Genomic DNA, 21566 nt, shown 5'->3' with positions numbered 1-21566 from the left:
ATTCTGCAACGAGTAGTTGCAGAATACCTTATGCCACCAGCTAGTTGGGAAAATGAGTCCTTGTATGAAGCTAGCAGGGACCATCAGAACTCTTTCCTTCCTCCCTCTCCCTCCCTCCCTCCAACTTCCTACAGGCTTCCCCAATGAGTTTCCTTGTGGGAAGATAGCAAAGAACAATCAGAAATTCTCCCTCCCTCCCTTCCTTCCATGCTCCCACCCCTTGAATTCTTACTGGGTTCACCATTTACTTTGCTTGTGGGAAGAATGCATGGAGAAAGTCAATGGTGAAGACAGCAAGAAGTTGCAAGTCCAAGCCAGCAGGCAGGTAAGTGGCTGCTTTTGGGTGGGGTGGGGAGTGAGGGTGGGTGGGTGGGTGTCAGGGCTGGGGATGGCATGTGGCTGTGCATCAGAGATGTGCAAGTCAGGGAGGGTACATGGGTGGCCGACTTAGGCCAGGAAATGTGTCGGGTGAGGCAAGAAGTGCTGTATGAGTTTGGCTAGGGCGTGGCAAAGGGTGACCCTTGAGTTGGGGAAGACATGCAGGAGGGCACCGAGTGGGGATACTCGAATACAGCTCATCAGTCTGGAACCCACATTACATATCTGACATTAACACAGTTGAGAAAGTCCAGAAATATTTCAGAAAAAGAGTTCTCCACTCCTCTACTCGTTGCAGAATACCTTATGCCACCAGACATGAAATTCTAGACCTAGAAAACCTAGAACTACGCTGCCTTCAGTCCGATTTAAGTATAGTATATAAAATCATACATTGCAATGTCCTACCTGTCAATGAATACTTCAGCTTCAACCATAACAACACAAGAGCACACAATAGATACAAACTCAAGGTAAACCTCACCAAACTTGATTGCAGGAAATACGACGTCAGCAATAGAGTGGTCAATGTCTGGAATACTTTACCTGACTCTGTGGTTTCTTCCCCAAACCCCAAAAACTTTAACCTTAGATTGTCTACTATTGACCTCGCCCCATTCCTAAGAGGTCTGTAGGGGGCGTGCATAAGCGCACCAACGTGCCTACCATCCCTGTCCTATTGTTTCTTTTATTTTTAATTTTTCTTATATGTATCCATGTATTCATAACTATGTTTTTACTTATACCTATTATCTTGTTAGCAATTGACAAAAATAAAATATCAATCAATAAATAAATAAATAAATAATATGTGAGAGGTGCCATTCGCCCAGGGAAGTTGTGTGGGAGATGGGACAGTTTAGGAAGAGTCTACGGAGTCTAAGTGACTATGGCTTGGGGGGGGGAGGGACTGCAAAGCTAGTTGGGAAAGTGTCTCTGAACATTGAAAGTGAAAATCATGACACTGCAATAGCAACACAGCAGCAGCCAGTAGCACTGAAGCAACCACAACTTTCCCAAATTTCATTCGCTCAGGAGTCGTGGGTTGCCAGATTTTGGGGCCTACTCTATAAGTTAGCCCATTTGAGGTACCTTGATTCAAAAAATTTTGCCTTATGAATGCGCCATTTCACCCACTTAAAGACCACGACAATGAGACTACTATCTAGTTTACCTGTCTTAGTATTTAGTGTTTAGGATGAAAGGTAGCGTATGTATTGATCCATAACTATAGATGCCCATCTCGTTTCTTCTCCCCAGCATCAAGCGTGTGCCCCATCATCCACCAATACATTCCCCGGGACTCCAAAGCCTTCATCCCCATTCCTCGCTCTAACAGTTACGCAGTCCTGTGCCGAGTGAACCTCACCACGTCCCAATGTGAGTGGGTCTTGATTGCTAACAGAGGGCGCTGTTACTACTTCAACCTGGGCCTGAAGGAGCACCTCGTTCTCCACCAGATGGGCCTTATCGTCATGCACATGAAGAAGGAGCTGGAAGGAGAGTATCAGGTCCTCTCTGGGATCAACCGGACCTGCCAGGGAAGGGTCTTGATGACGTATGTGGGTAAGATCTCCCAGGGGAAGGAAGATGGCAGTAGATAGAAAAAGCGATGACTGGAGGTTATTTTTTAAAATCGGGGTGCTGTATAGGTAAAGTTGGATGCTTGTGTTTTGTTTTGTTTTTAATAAAATTTTATTTCAGTTTTTCACATTTTCAAACCATCTCTTTTTAGTCAACACCATGATTCCAGGTTTCCACACTTACATAAAATATGACCATAATTATACCTTCATCTTTCACATTCAACTTCATATCGCTTTACAGTGCTTTACAGCCCTCTCTAAGTGGTTTACAGAGTCAGCCTATTGCCCCCAACAATTTTGGGTCAGAAGGCTGAGTCAACCTTGAGCCTGGTGAGATTTGAACTGCCAAATTGCAGGCAGCTGGCAGTCAGCAGAAGTAGCCTGCAGTACTGCACTCTAACCACTGTGCCATTGCAGTTCGTACTTTCAGTTTCATAGCCAAATCTGAAAAAATAAAAAAGGGATTCCAATGGGATCCTGAGTCTCAAGATTCAGAAGCAGTGATTTAACAACAGAAATTACAATCCTTTTGTTAATAGAACCTTAAATACAAATAATCTATGTAGATGACCCTTACCTAAGAGAAAAGAACAATTTCAGTAGAAAACATGTACTGTCTAATCAGCCATACATTTCACGGAATCAAATTCACAGAAGAAGAAAATAGCAAGCTATCTGAAACAGAAACTGATCAAGAGAGTTAGAAGGACCTTAGAGGTCATCTAGCCCAACTCTAGCCCATATCTCTATCAGTGGAGGTAAACTGTTGAGGTAATTCCCCATTAAGAGAATGAGCGCATACAGGGAGACGTATCGAGAGTAGTGTTTGAATAATACACACAGAGCACACAGATACACTGTACAGTAAATGTAGGTTTTTACTTCCAGAAACGTTAAGCAAAGTCCAAAATAGGCAGTCCAAAGTCATTCACAGGTTAAATCAGTCAGTTTTCAATCCAGGGATAATCCAAATATCAAAGTCCAGTGTCAAAAACAGTTCAGTAACAGACTTACATTAAATCCAGTAATATCAGTCAATTAGAAGAAATGGAGCAACGGCAATACTTTCTAACAGAAGGAAACAGAGATACACTCACACTCTCTTCTGAGACTCAGACTAAGACAACCCAGGTTTCTGGCTCCATCTTATGGCCGTTTGAGAAACCACACCTAATTACAGTTTTGCATTTTCTTAAAGTTACAGTTTTAAAATGTTTATCCTGGTTTATATATTTCTAACCCAAATAGCTGTTAGGTGACTCATATTCCTAACATAAACCATAGCTTATTACTAATTCAAGTATAAAAAAGCAACTCTTGCAAACAAATTCTTCAGCCGCCATAGGACACATGACGCATAGGACTCCATAGGTCTTACATAGACTCCATTCAATCAAGCCACAACACACTGCAACACACTTTGAAAAACAGAAGCGATTTGCAAGACAAATGTCCATGCAACTTCTAGAAAAAGGCCGCCCAACTAAATACGACACAAACAAAAGAATACCATCCTTTACATCAAATATATGTCAGAGTCCACCAACAGGTTATTTCAGGCCAAACTTTCTGTTCAAAACCATAGCAGTAACAACAGAAGACAACACTGAAGCTCTATACAAAAATACAATACAAAGACTGTGGACACCACTGCATAGAACACATGAGAGAATCAGAGGTAGTATTCAGCAGGTTCTGACCAGTTCTGGAGAACCGGTAGCGGAAATTTTGAGTAGTTCGGAGAACCGGCAAATACCACCTCTGACTGGCCCTTCCCCCATCTATTCTCTGCCTCCCAGGTCCCAGCTGATTGGCTGGGTCTTCTTTTATTGCCCTGCACAGGAAAACAGAGCTGGAAAGCAGGTTAGTGGGGTGGGGAGGAAATGGAAACACCCATTGAACCGGTAGTAAAAAAAAAAAATTAAATCCCACCATTGGGAATAATCGAAAGACCTAATACCAGCTCAGTAATTTCATTTCCCACCAACAACCTTGGGGCAGAGCATATTCCAACAGGGTTGGGAAACCATCAAAAATGTAGTTTTAAATTTAACTTAACATTTTAAATCTAAATTTAGCCAGATTGAAAAAATGCAAGAGAATGTTTAGAAACCTGGGACTCTAATCAAAGCACAATTTAAAACACACACACACACACAAACACACACACACACACACACACATATAGACTTAAACCTATCCAGGGACACATCAAAACATATTTCCAAATACTTCCTAAAGGTCTTTTTTCAAAAGGCAGCTGGACTTTGTTTTAACTTGAAGACATTTGCTTCTCATCCAAGAAGAACTAAAGAACCTTCTTGGATGAGAAGTGAAACATCTTTACGGTAAAACAAAGTCCAGCTGCCTTTTGAAAAAGCACCCTCAGCACAAACATGACCTGGATGACTGAAAATCTCTGTAGATATTTACCAAAGACTTCATTCACGTGTACCAAAGCACCCCCTCCACCCAAGCATGGCCACAAATGACACAGAAGAAAGACAGATAACATCATTGCCAATCAACCAATCTCATTTCCTCATCTTTTGTACTCTTTGGCCCAACGGGGGCAATGACATTTTTGCAACCTCAACACCTACAGTACCTCAAATCACACCTTTAAGATTCTCTCTCTCTCTCTCTCTATCTATTGCCAAGGGGCAATGACATTTTTGCAACCTCAACAACTACAGTACCTCAAATCACACCTTATATATATATATATATATATTGCCAATGGGGGCAATGACATTTTTGCAACCTCAACAACTACAGTACCTCAAATCACACCTTTAAGATATATATATATATTGCCAATGGGGGCAATGACATTTTTGCAACCTCAACAACTACAGTACCTCAAATCACACCTTTATATATATATATATATATATATATATATATATATATATATATATATATATGACATTTTGCAACCTCAACACCTACAGTACCTCAAATCACACCTTTAACATTAAGATATCATCTCCTATCACAAGTTCAGTCTTTTTCTGTCCATCCCACCTCACCAGGTGGCTTGTTGTAAGGGCCATCACAGGAAAGTCTGCTATTCTATTATTCTGACAGCTTACTGTAATTTTTCAGCAATACAGCTACTCTTTGAGTTACTACTATAATTGAGCCTAGTCATTACAGACATAAGTCACAATGGTCAAAAAGCAGGCCATCCCATGACCGGACCCAATTTTATAACCTTTCTTGTAGTGACCCAATTTTACAGCCTTTGTTGTAGCAGTCATTAAGCAAACCCATTGTTCACTATAAGGCGTTTTCTGGGTTGGAAGTTAAATGTTTGTTTCCAGCAAAAACGTTATAAACCAGTCACATGACCATGGGACACTGTAAATCAGGGGTCCCCAACCACCGGGCCCCGGGCTGGTACCGGTCAGTGGATCATTTTCTACTGGGCCGCCGGTTTGCTGAGCGCCGCCATCTTGTTTCGACGAGAAAGTGCTTCTGGGTGAGCTTTTCCGGTTGGAAAGCAGCGTTTGGGTCCTGAAGGAATCCTCGCGCCTTAGTTTCATCAAAGGGGGGGGCGGCTTCGAACGAAGAGCCGTCCCGATGGCGGAGGAGATTAAGAAAGCACAAAAAGCACAAAAAAGGTACAAAGGAGGAGTTGAAGGTGGCGGGGAGAAGCGGGGGACGGCTGGCTGGCTGGCTGGTCACTCAGCTCGCCTTGCCTTGTCATTCATGCTGATGCCGGTACCGGGCCGCGGATCATTTTGTGATGCCAGTACCAGGCCATGGCACAAAAAAGGTTGGGGGCCACTGCTGTAAATAGCCCGGAATAGTGTAGGGCACGGGTGTCAAACTCGATTTCATTGAGGGCCACATCAGGTTTGTGTTTGAACTCGGGGGGGGGGGGCAGGGGGGCATGGCCAGAATGGATGTGGCCAGCTCAATGTCACTCGTGTTGGAGATGCCTGTGGTGGCCTGAGCACTCTGCCCATGAAAATGGGCTCCCAAGTTCCGTTTTTGGCTGCAACGGCTTCCAGAAACTCTATGCTAGCAAAAAAACAGAGTTTGGGAGGGCCGCAGGCAGCCCTCCTGAGCTCCATTTCTGCTGGCAGATGCACCGTGTGTCAGCGTTCCAGCAAACCTCCATTCCAGTCAGTAACTCCGAGACAAGCATAATCTCAAAAGTACCTTTATTAGACTAGCACCTGGCACATCTGTGGAATCCCGAATCTAAAAGTTTCCCGGACTTCCCACTATGTCCCAAACTACAAATCCATCCCCGCCATTGGTCGTCATCACATCACATGGCCCAATCACGATCCGTCCCAAAAGTAAGATCCTTATTTCATCCTGCGCCATACTCAATGACCTTGGACTAACAAAAGAATTTTATTTTGTCTACTTAGAGCTACTTAATTGAAATCACCCCCACACACACCTTCTCAGGCTATGTGGCAGCATGGAATATGGCTTCCAAAGCTGACACCATGGGCCGGTCCTCCACTGTTTCCAGGGCTGCCCCGCAGGCCAGATCTAAGCATCCCGCAGGCCGGATCCAGCCCTCAGGCTTTGAGTTTGACACCCCCAGTGTAGGGACTCTTCCTTGAGAAAGGGGGTTGGACTAGAAGACCTCCAAGGTCCTACTCTGTTGTTCTGTACTTCTTTAAACCGTAGTTCCCCTTGCTTCCTGATCTGCAGGATTCCTTTTCAGGGAACACAAAACCAGGTACATCTGGTGTGCGGGGAGACATGGCAACCACAGCATGGCTTTAAGCATCCTTATCCCCAAATATGCTTAGTAAAACACACTTAACTCCCCCCTCAGAGAGATTATTCTGTAGTGTGTGTGGGGGGGGAGATAATTTCAGTTTTATAGAACAATTTTGCATCTTGCTATCTACTCAGAGACCTGGCTTGTCACAAATTACGTTCTGAGAAGATTTCTCTCTCCTGCTGCTTTTTATTTCCAACATAGGGCCGTTATTCCTTTATCGGATCTTCTTGCTGATCCCTGGCATCATGTTCCTGGTGGGGCTGGGAATGCTGTGGGACTGGCTGATCAAGGCCCGCAGCCACATGGGGGCCTCCGAAGAGCAGACCGCTAACCAACTGATCCAGCACGTCATCCCACCCTTGGATACGACGGCCCGCCTGTGACCGAAACTCCGCCTTTCTTTCCTGTTCACTACGGAGGTGTGGCACGCCGATGTAGACCCAGCGCTCGTTGGGTCTCGATCTACGGCTTATAAATAATCACTTGACAGTTGTCCTGCTTGAATTCTGGTTTTTGGTTCGTTTGTTTCAGAGGTTGTAATTAATAAAGAGTTATAAGCCAAACCGATTTCGAGACTGTTTGATGTTTGTTGCTCGGGCGTTTGATGCAGGGCTATCGGTGTCACTCCAGATTGGTAACAGAGGGCCAAACTGTCAGCCTTCAAGATTTTCTCCCTTTGCTTTGCATCTTTCGGCTGTCATAAGTAACTGGGGGGAGGAGGGGGAATATGGTTATGGAAAGTGAGCTGGAGGTGTTACAAACCAGAACTGTATCAGCTGGGGGGGGTAGATTCTTGCTTAGGCTTCTATCCTATGCTATGTGCAGCTGCAACTCTTTATCAAAATATGTCAAGGTCAACGGACAGAGGCCTCATCACCGCCTGGAGATGCCCACATGATGATATACACAACTTTTAATTGGATGAGCCAATTGAACTATTGGGAGTGGGAACGTTGCCATTAATTTGTATATGTGATTTATGCGCCCATTTTCTCAAATTCAGAATTCTTTTGTTGCTATCACTTGATTTCCAGTAAAAGATATCTTTTCTCTGATTAATGGAGTCTAAGTATTTCTTTCTTAGATTTTGGAGCACCAGCTGACACAAACTGTCTTAAAATCCATGAGGAGATAGCCAAGATCTTTTGGTCAGGTAGGAATCCAGATTAAAGTGTGGTGACAGTTGAGGGTGGTTGACTGTTGACAGTTGAAGGTCTGTTGGACACAATCAGAGGAAGCACCCCAAGATTCAAGGGACATCCCCAGAGGTGGCATTCAGCAGGTTCTGACCAGTTGTGGAGAACTGGTAGCGGAAATATTGAGTAGTTCCGAGAACCGGCAAGTACCACCTCTGACTGGAGATTTTACAGTATCCTTCCCGCCACGCCCACCAAACCACACCCACAGAACCAATAGTAAAAAAAATTGAATCCCACCACTGGACTCCCTGCTGTGGTTTAGGAGGGCCATGAAAATCCAGCCCTTGACCCAGGTTTTTTTTCAAGGAAGAGTGATGTCCCTTTCGGATTATGTGTTTCTTTTTCGTTCCTCTTCCGGATTAATTAATTTATTTATTTTGGTCACCCTTGCAATCTTCTCTTCTTCAGATCTGACTATTATTGCATTCTTTTCCTTGTTTCTACTCGCGAGCAGTCCATAGCTATTGGGAGTTGGGTGATATACAAGTGTAATAAATAAAAAGGTTTCTTTTTAAACAAATCAGTCGATTTGGTGCTTAGGTTGAGCCTCAGTTACCTGAATATCTCTTTTTTCCCCTCTTCCACCTTTGAAAGGACTATGGACCTCTATCTTGGAGCCATCCGTAGATCTTTCATCATTTTTAGGAGATCTTTCTCTTTATTCCCTTCTACTTTTTGAACTCTTAAGGGATCATCTGTCTGTTCACCATTTTAAGAATTATTATTATCTCTTCCATATCTTTATCTGCTTGTATCGTTTTTGGATTTATCTCCTCTATTCTTTCCTCGGCTCCTTCTGATTTCTCCTCTAATTTCTGAGGTTTTTTTGTCATTTTTATTGTCATTTGCTGGAGCTTTTCTAGTCTCGCATCTATATGCTGCATATTACCTACAGTTCTTATCATATCTTCCAGAATACATTGTAACATCAGTAAGATTTATTTACAAAATGCTTTTTTTTTTCTTCTGTTGTTCTATCCTAGTTCGTTAAAGTTCAATTCTTAATTCTTTATTAAGAATTCTTTATTAAGCAATAGCAGTAGCACTTAGACTTATATACTGCTTCACGGTGCTTTGCAGCCCTTTTCTATGCAGTTTACAGAGTCAGCATATTGCCCCCCAACAATCTGAGTCCTCATTTTACCGACCTTGGAAGGATGAAAGGCTGAGTCAACCCTTGAGCCTGGTGAAATTCGAATTGCCAAATTGCAGGTAGTCGGCAATCAGCAGAAGTAGCCTGCAGTACTGCATTCTAACCACTGTGCCACTACAGCTCCTTTGGAATGGAATGGAATGGAATGGAATGGAATGGAATAGAATAGAATAGAATAGAATAGAATAGAATAGAATAGAATAGAATAGAATAGAATAGAATAGAATAGAATAGAATAGAATAGAATAGAATAGAATAGAATAGAATAGAATAGAATAGAAATTCTTTATTGGCCAAGTGTGGGCACTTTATTGGGCACACAAGGAATTTATCTCTGGTGCATAAGCTCCAAGTGATATATCATGACCATAATCCTAAAATACAATAATCATAAATCATGAGATACAACACTCAGTGATAGTGATAGCATACAAAATAAGCAATCAACATAAATCATTATAGTATACTAAATAAAGGCAATCAATATAAACCATGAGATACAAACAACAAAGTTATAGTCATAAGATGTTAAAGAAATAAGTAATAGGAAAGACAAGGATAATAGTAATACAGCCCTACTGGGTGGCTTGACTTCCCGGGGCATAAGACAGTGTTGTGAGAATTGGTTGTTTAGCATGATGATGGCACAGGGGAAAACAATTGTCCTTGTGTCTAGTTGTTCTGATGTGCAATGCCTTATAGCATTATAGGGCAGTGACCATTAAAGGGCGATGAGGAAAACCATCACTTGTTGCAGATACAAACACAACCCAGTATTTGAATATTTGAACATCTCTACTAAGGCCTTCCCAACCAAGGGCAGGAAGTACGGCTTGCCTTCATTGTTTTTGCCTGCAGTGGAACGCACTGAAAGCAGGTAAAATCTTGCACCACAGGTGGACAGAGCCAACCTCTATCCTCACCACAGTCAACGGGTCGAGCAAATTAAACACGTGGCAAATAGAAGGTCATGTTGAAAGCTACACTTACAGCACTCTCTGCACCTAGAACCACCATCATGGGCCACAATAGTCAGGCCAGACCAGTTTCGAATCTTCGAGCGATCGCTTGCAAAGAGGGAATAGAATGGACTTTCTCTTAAAAGCAGCCATCTTAACACACCTCAATGTTTTCAACTTTCACCAGGCTGTTCTTTGCGATCCTAACCCTAACCCTACGCCCTGAGCTAAGATCTCAAAGCTCCAGGTCCCACACCGAAAGGGGGTAGCTGCTTTGAGTGCTGAGGAAGGGCAGCAGCTCTTCATGGAAGCACGCTTGGAAGGTGTAGAGGTGGGACATGCTGCTGCTGTTGTAAAAAGAGAGCTGCCCCCCTTCAAAGTCCAGGTAGACCCCCACTTTTTCCATCCTCCCGCAGACCGAAAGGGGCGTACGGGGATCACTCAGGGCTTGGTACTCTCCTGCCTTCAGCTCAACAGCCCACACCCCTTCCTTGGGCAGAAAATTCAGCCGCTTTTTACGCTTCACAGACTTTTTGGCGGTCCCCACTATCCAACCTGGGCTGTCCCCAACTTGGATCTCCCAGTAGAAGCGCCCAGTGGTAATGCCCTTCCGTCCCACCACACACGGGGTGGAGGTGAAGCGCTCCAGCTTTCGTCGCCAGAACCGTCGGCCAGGACTGAACTTGACCCCAGTGGCTTCTTCCACGAGGACCAAGCTGGGATGAGCTGAGTTGCAGTCCAAAGTGATGGTTGCAGGGACTGGAGAGGGAAGATGAAAAAGATTCAGAATGAACAAGAGCGGACTTGTGCAGCAGGCGATTGTAGGAGTATAAAGCCCAGAAAAAAATTAGACACAAATTAATATTAGCCAGTTGTTTGTGGTCATAACAGATAACAGATAATCAGAGTTGGAAGGGACCTTGTAGGTCATCTAGTCCAACCCCCCGTCCAAGCGGGAGACCCGACACCATTCCTGACAGATGGCAGTCCAATCTCTTCTTGAAAGCCTCAAGTGATGGCGCTCCCACAACTTCCGAGGGCAAAGCTGTTCCATTGGTTGATTGTTCTCACTGTCTGAAAGTTTCTCCTTATTTCCAGGTTGAATCTCTCCTTGTTCAGTTTCCATCCCATTATTCCTTGTCTGGCCTTCAGGTGCTTTTAGTAAATAAGTAAATGGCAGCCTCTCAAATATTGGAAGACTGCTCTCCTGTCTCCCCTGGTCCTTCTCTTCACTAGACTTAGCCAAGCCCAGTTCCTGTAACCGTTCTTTGTATGCCTTAGTCTCCAGTCCCTTAATCATCCTGGTTGCTCTTCTCTGTACTTTTTCTAGAGTTTCAACATCTTTTTTATAATGTGGTGACCAAAACTGGACGCAGTACTCTAGGTGTGGTCTTACTAAGGCTTTATAGAGTGGTATTAGTACCTCCTTTGATCTTGATTGTATCCCTCTGTTAATGTAATTTAGGATTGCATTGCCTTTTTTGGCTGCTGCTGCACACTGCTGGCTCATATTTAGCTGGTTGTCCACTAGGACTCCAAGATCCCTCTCACGGTTACTGCTATTGAGCCTGGTTTCACCCAGTCTATATGTGTACTTTTGTTTTTTCTTGCCTAAGTATAGGACTTTACTTTTCTCTACATTGAATTTCATTTTGTTAGATAGGCCCAGAGTTCTAGTCTGTCAAGATCCATCTGGATCTTGAGCCAATCTTCTTGGGTGTTACCTATTCCTGCCAGCTTAGTATCATCTGCAAATTTGGTAAGTCCCCCTTTTATTCCCTCATCTGTCATTAATGAGGGGATAGAAGGGGAACTTACCAAATTTGTAGGTGATACTAAGTCATAAGTTAAGGACAACCTGTACATTTGGTCTAAAAACCTCAACTCACCTGGATGTACTGCACCCAGGAGCTCCTTCCAGGCGTAGAATTGCAAAGGTCCTTTAAACTCGCCCAGGTTCAAGTCGACAGCCACCACTCCATCTTCATCCTCTTCCTTCTCCTCTTCTTCTTCCTCTGCTGTCTCTTGTTCTTCTTCCTGTTCCTCTTCTTCTTCCTCCTCCTCCTCCTCTTCTTCCTCTTCTTCTACTTCCTCCACTTCCTCCTCATCAACGTCTTCATCAATTTCATTCTCACACTCATCTGTATCTTCACTGCTGGCACCCTGCCCATCTTCTCCTACCAGTTCAGCATCTAGCTCGGGTTCGTCCGGAGCTCCTTGTTCCTTACGGAGCCTGTAGGAGAAGAGCATCCCAAGGATCAGCCATTTTAGAATAAGCTGCCCCAATAGCAGTAGCAATATCACTTAGACATATATACCGCTTTGCGGTGCTTTACAGCCCTCTCTAAGCGGTTTACAGAATCAGCATATTGCCCCCACAATCTGGGTTCTCATTTTACCGACCTTGGAAGGGTGGAAGGCTGAGTTCAACCTTGACCCTGGTGAGATTCGAACTGCCAAACTGCAGGCAGCCGGCAAGCAGCAGAAGTAGCCTGCAGTACGTACATTTTAACCCCTGCACCACCACAGCTCTATCTATCAAACCTGGAGGAATCACATCTGGGTCCTTCTACAGAAAGATATTTGAGCACCTCTGATCAAAAAGTAATGATGCTGCCATTTTTTTCTTTCTTTCACCTTGATTTTATGCAACAAGGAAAAATAGCATGGAAAATATTGGATTAAAATGGGAGGATTAGAATTGGAAGACAGTTACACCTAGGACTGTCTCCTGCTCCATAAATCAGGTTTTATTAGAAGCACCCGTGCTTTTTTTTTAAAAAAATAATCACAACAGAGAACAGCACAAAGCCAACAAAGGATGATTTCCAAAACATTTAAGTAGGTTCAGATCTGATTAATACTTCTGAGGGAAGGTGCAAAAACCAGGAGAAGGTGATGGTCATGTTGAAAATGTCCACATCACCATTAAAGTAAAGATTCACCAAGAAAATCTCCACTTTTTCTTTTCTTTTTTTATATTACAGAGTTTTTAGAAGTGATTTGGGTAGGGGCCAAAGGTCCAGAAGAACAATGATCTGCTCCCACCCCCAATTAAACTCTTTTTGTGGCCAAATAAACCTTGCTTTGCCTCTACTTCCAAGAAGGAAGAGGAGTGAAATTTATAATTGTAGCAGCGTTTTTTTTAATGGAAGTAAACAAGTAACCATCTTCAGTTCCATACGTGGAGGTCCTTCATTTTGGCAAATCTAGCAGCTTCTGAAAGGTGGTAGAGAAAATCATGCCTACAGTGAGGAGGCAAACTAAGATACCCAGCATCAGGAGTGTCAAACTCAAGGCCTGCGGTCCGGATGCCGTCTGTGGGGTGCTCAGATATGGCCCGCAGGGCTGCCCTGGAAACAGCAAAGGACTGGCCGGTGGTGCAGTGGTGGGATTCAATTTTTTTTTATTACCGGTTCTGTGGGCGTGGCTTGGTGGGCGTGGCAGGGGAAGGATACTATAAAATCTCCAGTCAGAGGTGATATTTGCCGGTTCTCCGAACTACTCAAAATGTCCGCTACCAGTTACCTCATGTGGCCCTCCCAAGCTCTATTTTCGCTGGCAGTCCATTTTTTGGGAGCCCATTTTCTCTGGCAGAGTGCTGGGGCCACCACAGGCACCCCCAACACAAGTGATGTTGAGCTGGCCACGCCCAGCTTGGCCACGCCCCCCCCACGCCCCGAGGTCAAACACAACCCTGATGCGGCCCTCAATGAAATCGAGTTTGACACCTTTGTAGAATCAGCCCTCCCTGTGAGTTCATGCTTTTCTTCCTTTCATATATTTATCATATACAGTATTTAGTCTTGGACTGAACAACTTATTCATTGAGAGACCAAAGGCACAACAATGCTGAAAAGAGTGATTTATAACCGATCCTCACATTTACAGTTGGTCGTGATCAGGATACAGGTGCTTGACAAGCAGCCTGCATTTATGATAGCTGCCATTTTGGGGAGGGGGTGTCACATGGCGGCCATTTGCGACTTTCCAAGCTGGCTTGGAGCAATCAAAGTCAACAGGGGAAGCTGGCTTCGCTTAACAACTCCAGTGGTTCACTTAACAACGGCGGCAAAAAAAAGATTGGGGGCGACATTTAACAACCACCTTGCTTATCAAAGGAAATGTTGGTCCTAACTTTGGCTGTAATTTGATGTATTAGAAAAGAGAAACACTACTTACCTCTCTAGCAACTCCTTTGCTTCCTGTGAGGCAGAGGGAGGGAGGGAGCGAAGGAAGGAAGGAAGGAAGGAAGGAAGGAAGGAAGGAAGGAAGGAAGGAAGGAAGGAAGGAAGGAAGGAAGGAAGGAAGGAAGGAAGGAAAGTCAAAATAATTCTTTCCGTGGGTTATCACCCACTTTCCTGCCAAAGCCTTCTGCATTTTGATGGTGCACAATAGATTCTGATCTCAGTAGATCACGTCCTAGTTTATTATCAGGGGGAAAAAATCCCAGTGAAATACTATCACAACATATATAGAAGAAACAAAAATTGAGGACTCTAGAGTCAGAGTGCTTGAGATGCCACTGAAAACCTGAGGCCATGAAGGTGGAACTACTGATCGATCTCTCTTTTGTAGGAACAAACACTATGGAATCTAGCAATTGTTACAGGAAATCGGCCCTACTTCTTTTATTTGTTTAAGAAAATTGATTTGGCCACCCAACTGACTCAGGGATTCCAGGTGGCTTACAAAGATTTAAAAGAAACACAGAGATTTTGTCAGTCGTGAGAAACCCTAATTGAACAAATCATGGGGTGAGAAGTTTTATATCCAAATATATTTTATTTTTTATACTGTTTTCATCTTCCCTTAAAATATTAACAGGATCCACAATGAGAATCAGTGTCTCCAACTTAAGCAAATTAGCAAACTTCCTCAAACCCCGAAATAAGTTACCCAGGCCTAATCCACATATCAAAGGGTAAGGTCTGCAAACAGAAATAGAGTTACTTAAATTAAGTCTCCCAGCAGAACTGTATGTTCACAAACACACACACACAATCCTCAGCACGTAAACATTTCCACATCCCAGACAAGCTCCCTCTATAAAAGTTTGCCACTGTACCCTGTTTCTCTGTGGCCTGCTCATAAAAGCAAACTGTTTTGCTTTTAGGAATAAATATTTCTTCTTTCCTCATTTTTTTATTTATTCTTGTGCAACCCTGGCTCGAGTTGAAACCCCAAATTATTCTTCTGACAATTCTTTGGTGAAATCTATACACCCAGCAATTTTCTTCTTCCCAAGAAAACCCCACACAGCCCCCAGCCCTCCTTACCTTAAGGAAAATAATGTGGTCTTTGCATTCAAGGCTGGCCTGTATACGACACAGTGTTTCTGAACGTGAAGCCATCTTCCAGTCCAGTTCCTTTAACTTGGTTTCCATCTGTGCCAAGTTCTTTTCTCTCTGGTTTTCTAAGGCCTGTTTTATACCCAACTCTCTGTCGTTCAGCAGCTGGTGCATCTTCACAAACTCTCCAGAGACATGATCAGACAAGGATTCGGAGCAGGTCTGGGAAAACATAGATGGGACATAACAAAAGATTGCGGTTCGGTCAAACAGAAATGATCACCTGTCACAATGGGGTTGGTTATAGACTCCTGAGAACACCTTAGATAGTCATGAGGGAAAATCCAATGGACCATTAAACAAATCAACTCAAAACATCCTACTTCGGGCAAGTGATGTTAAGACCTAACTTTCTTAAGGAAAGTACTAGGAAAGATGGAAAGAAATAGACAATGAGGGAGAACAAAAGCAAAGATGGTAGACGACGGAGGCACCATTGGAAGACCTGAAAAACCAGATTAGGGATAAATCGTCATGGAGAAACTCTGTTTTGCTAGCAGTTCAAAACTACTTGATGGCATGTAATTTATTTTATTTATTTATTACATTTATATGCCACCCATTTCACTGTCAGGTAACTCATAATCAATCAATCAATGCCACTATGATTACCTAAGCAACACCAGCAATTTAAATCTTTTGCCTTTTTATTATAATGTAGTGACAGCACACATATACACACAGATGTACATACATTCACACAAAGTTCCATTTATGTACACACACACACACACACAAAGTTCTGTGGAGTCCTTGATGTTCTCTGAGTTTGATTGTTGTTGTTTTTTGTAGATGTTTCATTACCAAACTAGGTAATATCATCAGTACTAGAATGGAGTGCAAACCCACTCCCTTCTAGAATGGAGGACGTTACCTAGTTGAGTAGCGAAACATCTGCAAGCAAACCACCAAGCTCAGAAAGCACCAAGGACCCCACTGTACAACCTTGAGATACAAATATTCCCTTCTATCGGTATACACAAAGTTCTAATTGTTAAGAGTGTCTTTTGTGGTAGCTCAGAGCACCTTAATGCTTCTAAATGTTTAAAACTACATGGAGAATCCCAGGGGAAGAGGGAACAGAATGGAGCATCCTGAAAAATGGCTGACAGCTTTGGCAACTTGAATGCCACACTACAGCATATTTATTTATTTATTGTTGATCTGAATGCGAATCAAACTAAGCAAGTAGCTTTTCTTTTCCTTAGGCTGAATTGCAGGAGCCTGGATTAAATGCTGGCTATGAAACACCTGATATTAAATGAATGGGCCGCAAATGGTAGCATCGGAAGCAACAGTTGCTAGGATGGAGAGAGAGAAGATACACTCGGTTTAGCATTAAACGGGAAGTTCCCCCCCCCCCTCACCGCTTCCCAGCTGCACCTTTAATTCGATAATGTTCTCCTGCTGGTGGCACTGGCTCCTTTTCAACCGCCTGAGACCTTCCTCAAGAGGCTCCAGAGAGGCCTTCAATTGGTCCTGAAAGGAAGAGAAAGTTCAGATCTCACTTAAAATGGACACCGGCATTTGACTGATCCCAGGACAACTGTATACCTCCAGCCAGAGGTTCTGCTCAGCAGCGCTTAAAATCCATCAGACAGACCAGCCCTGATTAGCATTTAATTTGTTACAATAGTTAAGAATGTTTTGAACTGTGATAGATTTAGTTACCAATCTATTAATTTGTGATGTTCCCCTGCGTTTATTGAAGGTATTTCTTTTTGCTGATAAACCTTGTTCAGACTTTTGCTTTTTATGTATATCTTTCAGCTTTTTTAAGTGTATGGTTTTGTGCAGGTTCTCCTTTTATACTTTTTAGCTCCTTTCCCATGGTCCTACTGCTCATATAATGTCCCTAAGCTGGTTTATCAGTCCCAAACCAAGTCCCACAATTAAACTCGTTCCTCAACTCCCCTCACCAACAGCAGCTACACAGATCCAGATGACTGGAGACTCCAAGGGAAACAAGCAAGGATTTTTAAAAAAAAAAAACAACCCTCTTACCCTTTGCCACCACCTAGTGGTCAAATAGTGCATCCTCCCTTCAGAAAGTGGGAAGATGAATTCCTAATGTAGGTGAGAGACGGATTTAGTTGTCATGTTTCTTCGTGCCTTTCAGAGTAGAAATCTACTCACGCTTCCTGGAAAATATTTGGGAGGCTTCAAAAGCTCTTACGTTTCGGTATCTCTACTGTGAACTCTACTTGTAGTTTGTCTTGGCTTGCAACATAAGCCACCTAGAATATCCCCATGGCAAGATAAGTGGCAAATAAATTTCACAAGGAGGGAGAGATACAGACGGACGGATGGACGGATGGACGGACGGACGGAAGGAAGGAAGGAAGGAAGGAAGGAAGGAAGGAAGGAAGGAAGGAAGGAGAGACAGACAGACATATGGAGAAGATAGAAGATGATAGGTGATAGATAGATAGATAGATAGATAGATAGATAGATAGATAGATAGATAGATAGATAGATAGATAGATAGATGGATGGATGGATGGATGGATGGATGGATGGATGGATGGATGGATGGATGGATGGATGGATGGATAAGGAGAAAGAGAGACAGACAGACACATGGAGAAAATAGAAGATAGATGATGATGACAGATAGATAGATAGATAGATAGATAGATAGATAGATAGATAGATAGATAGATGGATGGATGGATGGATGGATGGATGGATGGATGGATGGATGGATGGATGGATGGATAAGGAGAAGAGAGACAGACAGACACATGGAGAAAATAGAAGATAGATGATGATGACAGATAGATAGATAGATAGATAGATAGATAGATAGATAGATAGATAGATAGATAGATGGATGGATGGATGGATGGATGGATGGATGGATGGATGGATGGATGGATGGATGGATGGATGGATGGATGGATGGATAAGGAGAAAGAGAGACAGACAGACACATGGAGAAAATAGAAGATAGATGATGATGACAGATAGATAGATAGATAGATAGATAGATAGATAGATAGATAGATAGATAGATAGATAGATAGATAGATGGATGGATGGATGGATGGATGGATGGATGGATGGATGGATGGATGGATGGATGGATAAGGAGAAAGAGAGACAGACAGACACATGGAGAAAATAGAAGATAGATGATGATGACAGATAGATAGATAGATAGATAGATAGATAGATAGATAGATGATAGATAGAAGATAGATGGATGGATGGATGGATGGATGGATGGATGGATGGATGGATGGATGGATGGATGGATGGATGGATGGATAAGGAGAAAGAGAGACAGACAGACACATGGAGAAAATAGAAGATAGATGATGATGACAGATAGATAGATAGATAGATAGATAGATAGATAGATAGATAGATGATAGATAGATAGATAGATGGATGGATGGATTGGTGGATGGATGGATGGAAGGATGGATGGACGGATGGATGGATGGATAAGGAGAAAGAGAGACAGACAGACACATGGAGAAAATAGAAGATAGATGATGACGACAGATAGATAGATAGATAGATAGATAGATAGATAGATAGATAGATAGATAGATAGATAGACAGACAGGGAGGGAGGGAGGGAGGGAGGTGGGGAGAGAGGGGAAACCTACCGACAGACGATAGAATGAGAGAGAGACTGACTCACTCACTCTTGTTCAACCAGAGGCCACCTTCTTACTCCTCCCAGGTGTAGTTCTCACCTGATAGGTCTGAACCGCATTTTTGATGGGCAGGAAGTCGTGTCCCCGGTGCTGAGGCAAGTCCCGGCAGATGACGCAAACGGACTCCTCATCTTGGCTGCAGAAGAGCTTGAGAGGCTCCTCGTGTTCCTCACAGAAGTACCATCCTCCGGTGCTGCTCAGCTGCGTCCCTTCGTCCAGCTTCAGAAGCCGGGCCTTCTCGGCCAGGCTGCAGAGGGCTCGGTTGATCGTCATGCGGCGCAAAGCGAAGGGGCGCCGGCACTCGGGGCAGAGCCCCCGTCTTTGTCCCTTGGGGATGCAGGGCTCCAGGCAGGGAGCGCAGAAACTGTGGCCACACTCCAGCATGTGGGGCTCCCGAAAGAAAGAGAGGCAAATGGGGCACAGCAGGTCTTCGGTGAAACTAGACACTTCTCGTACTGACGCCATGTTGATCGATTCCAAGACAGCCTGAACAGGTTTCCCTGCCTCTATTTCTGCCTGTTGAAGGAACGTGGAACATAGAGTAACAGGGTTGGGCTGCTGGAGGTCCGCGGGGGGTTTGGGAGAGCCCTTAGCTACGATTTGTGCAGTTCAGAGAACCCCCAAATCCACTCTTGGCTGGCCCTGCCCAACCCTCCCCTCCCAAGAGTCCCCATGAAGTCCATTTTGGATGCAGGTAAGTGCAGGGCATGCCCAGAGGCTCCAGGAAGGTGAAAAACAGGCCTCCTGGAAGTTCGGGAAGGCCAGAAATTGGCCCGTTTCCAGCTTCCAGAGAGCCTCCGGAGCCCGAGGAGGCCATTTTCATCCTCCTGGAGGCTTGCGGAAAGCCTCCTGAGCCCGGGGAGAGCTAAAATGCCCCCCCCCCCCCATGGTGCAAGAGGCCGACTAGGCCATGCCACCATGGCCACGCCCACCCAGCAACGGGCAGAGAACCCTTTGCTAAAATTTTTGAACCCAACCCTAGTTGGAAGGGTCCTTGGAGGTCTTCTAGTCCAACCCCCTGCCCAAGCAGAAGACCCTATACCTTTCCAGACAAATGGCTTCTTCTTTAAAACCTCTAGCGATGGAGCACCCACAGCTTTTGGAGAGGAAAGCATTTCACTTGGTTAGTTGTTCTCACTGTCTGGAATTTTCTCCTTAATTCTAGGTTGGGTCTCTCTTTGACAAGTTCCCATCCGTTACTTTTTGTCCTGCTCTGGAGAATAAGTCAACCCTCCCTTCTCTGTGATAGCCCCTCGAGTGCTGGGAGACTGAGGCAAAGGGGTGCCTGCCATCCCAGATCGATCAGACTTGGACACCAAAGTCACGGATACTAAAACTACTTTTCTTACAGGGTTACAGAAACAGAGTCTGCAGGCGCTTCCTGCCTTTATCCTAAAAATGAACCGGGAAGGATAAACCCTGAGACGTTTTCTCGAATTGCATTCCTGTCTTGGACACGGAAATTTTCTTATCTCACCGTTGCCTGGGCTGCAGTCGCTTCCTCCTCTTCCTCAAAGTGATTCTCACAGGCCGTTGCAGGAAGAGGAAACCCCTCAAATGTGTCACCTGCCACCACTTAAACCTCTAAATAAAAAACACACTGGGCTCCATCTGTTGAGAAAGGCCTGTTTTTATTGGAAGTGCGTTGCAGTAATGTGTAGCCAGAACTCAGCATCAGAAGGTGGCAGGAAGTCGTCACAGCTGAAAATGGAGCTCGGGAGCCTGTTTTCGTTGGCAGAGCGCTTGAGCCACCACAGGTGCCCCTGACACGAGTGACATCGAGCTGGCCACGTCCCCCCCCCCGGCCATGCCCTCCCTGCCCCCGAGGTCAAATACAACCCTGATGTGGCCCTCAATGAAATTGAGTTTGACACGCCTGCTTATGACCCTTTTTTACACAACTATTGCAGCATCCCCAGGGTCACGTGATCAAAATTCAGAGCAGAGGTGGCATTCAGCAGGTTCGGACCAGTTCTGGAGAACCAGTAGCGGAAATTTTGAGTAGTTCTGAGAACCGGCAAATCCCACCTCTGACTGGCCCCGCCCCCATCTATTCTCTGCCTCCCATTGAGTCCCAGCTGATTGGCTGGGTCTTCTTTGGTTGCCCTGCACAGGAGAAGGGGACTGGAAAGAAGGTTAGAGCGGGGGAGGGGGGAGGGAATGCCATGCCCACCAAGCCACACTCACAGAACCAGTAGTAAAAAAATTTGAATCCCACCGATTCAGAGGCTTGGCAACAGGCATGTATCTATGATGGTTGCAGCGTCCCGGGGTCATGTAATTCCCCTTTTGCAACATTCTGACTAGCAAAGTCAATGAGGAAGCCAGATTCCCATTAACAACTGAACAACTGCAGGGATTCACTTAACAACGGCGTCAAGAAAAGTCGTAAGATGGGGCAAAACTCATTTAACACCTGTTTTGCTCAGCAGCAGAAATTTTGGGCTCCACTGTAGTCATAAATCCAGGACTACTTGTATGGATCATGTTCCATATTAGCAGCCTTGAAACCCTGC

At 44.2% G+C, this 21566-nt stretch overlaps 2 protein-coding genes across 2 annotated transcripts; one reads left to right on the top strand and one right to left on the bottom strand.

Annotated features, from left to right (window-relative positions):
- Positions 1 to 434: 434 nt before the first annotated feature.
- LOC148131858 (uncharacterized) lies at positions 435 to 7288 on the top strand. Its single transcript, XM_087954144.1, has 3 exons — positions 435 to 468; positions 1639 to 1944; positions 6922 to 7288. Exons 1-3 carry the CDS (start codon positions 435 to 437, stop codon positions 7101 to 7103), a joined length of 522 nt encoding a protein of 173 aa, XP_087810270.1. The 3' UTR covers positions 7104 to 7288.
- Positions 7289 to 9367: 2079 nt separating this feature from the next.
- Positions 9368 to 20717, bottom strand: LOC113423185 (zinc-binding protein A33-like). The gene is made up of 7 exons (XM_087954352.1): positions 20528 to 20717; positions 19090 to 19566; positions 16766 to 16861; positions 15311 to 15544; positions 14214 to 14236; positions 11921 to 12264; positions 9368 to 10790 (listed from the first exon to the last, which is right to left on the bottom strand). Exons 2-7 carry the CDS (start codon positions 19513 to 19515, stop codon positions 10267 to 10269), a joined length of 1647 nt encoding a protein of 548 aa, XP_087810478.1. The 5' UTR covers positions 19516 to 19566; positions 20528 to 20717; the 3' UTR covers positions 9368 to 10266.
- Positions 20718 to 21566: the final 849 nt, after the last annotated feature.

Source organism: Notechis scutatus, chromosome 2, assembly GCF_049901735.1.
Source record: "Notechis scutatus isolate UNSWTSFEM ecotype Mainland chromosome 2, rNotScu1.2, whole genome shotgun sequence".
In the NCBI taxonomy this organism is placed as follows: Eukaryota; Metazoa; Chordata; class Lepidosauria; order Squamata; family Elapidae; genus Notechis; species Notechis scutatus.
The sequence above is the reverse complement of the archived record's forward strand: the minus strand, read 5'-3'. Positions and strand labels throughout refer to the sequence as shown.

What these genes read in the sequence shown, in the direction of transcription:
- LOC148131858 (XM_087954144.1), top strand. Translation starts at nt 435, where the DNA reads ATGGGTGGCCGACTTAGGCCAGGAAATGTGTCGG. An exon ending in TAGGCCAGGAAATGTGTCGG is followed by an intron (nt 469 to 1,638) that starts GTGAGGCAAGAA and finishes TCTTCTCCCCAG; the next exon opens with CATCAAGCGTGTGCCCCATC. An exon ending in GGTCTTGATGACGTATGTGG is followed by an intron (nt 1,945 to 6,921) that starts GTAAGATCTCCC and finishes TTTCCAACATAG; the next exon opens with GGCCGTTATTCCTTTATCGG.
- LOC113423185 (XM_087954352.1), bottom strand. Translation starts at nt 19,515, where the DNA reads ATGGCGTCAGTACGAGAAGTGTCTAGTTTCACCGAAGACCTGCTGTGC. An exon ending in AGAACATTATCGAATTAAAG is followed by an intron (nt 15,545 to 16,765) that starts GTGCAGCTGGGA and finishes ATGTTTTCCCAG; the next exon opens with ACCTGCTCCGAATCCTTGTC. An exon ending in ACCACATTATTTTCCTTAAG is followed by an intron (nt 14,237 to 15,310) that starts GTAAGGAGGGCT and finishes TCTGCCTCACAG; the next exon opens with GAAGCAAAGGAGTTGCTAGA.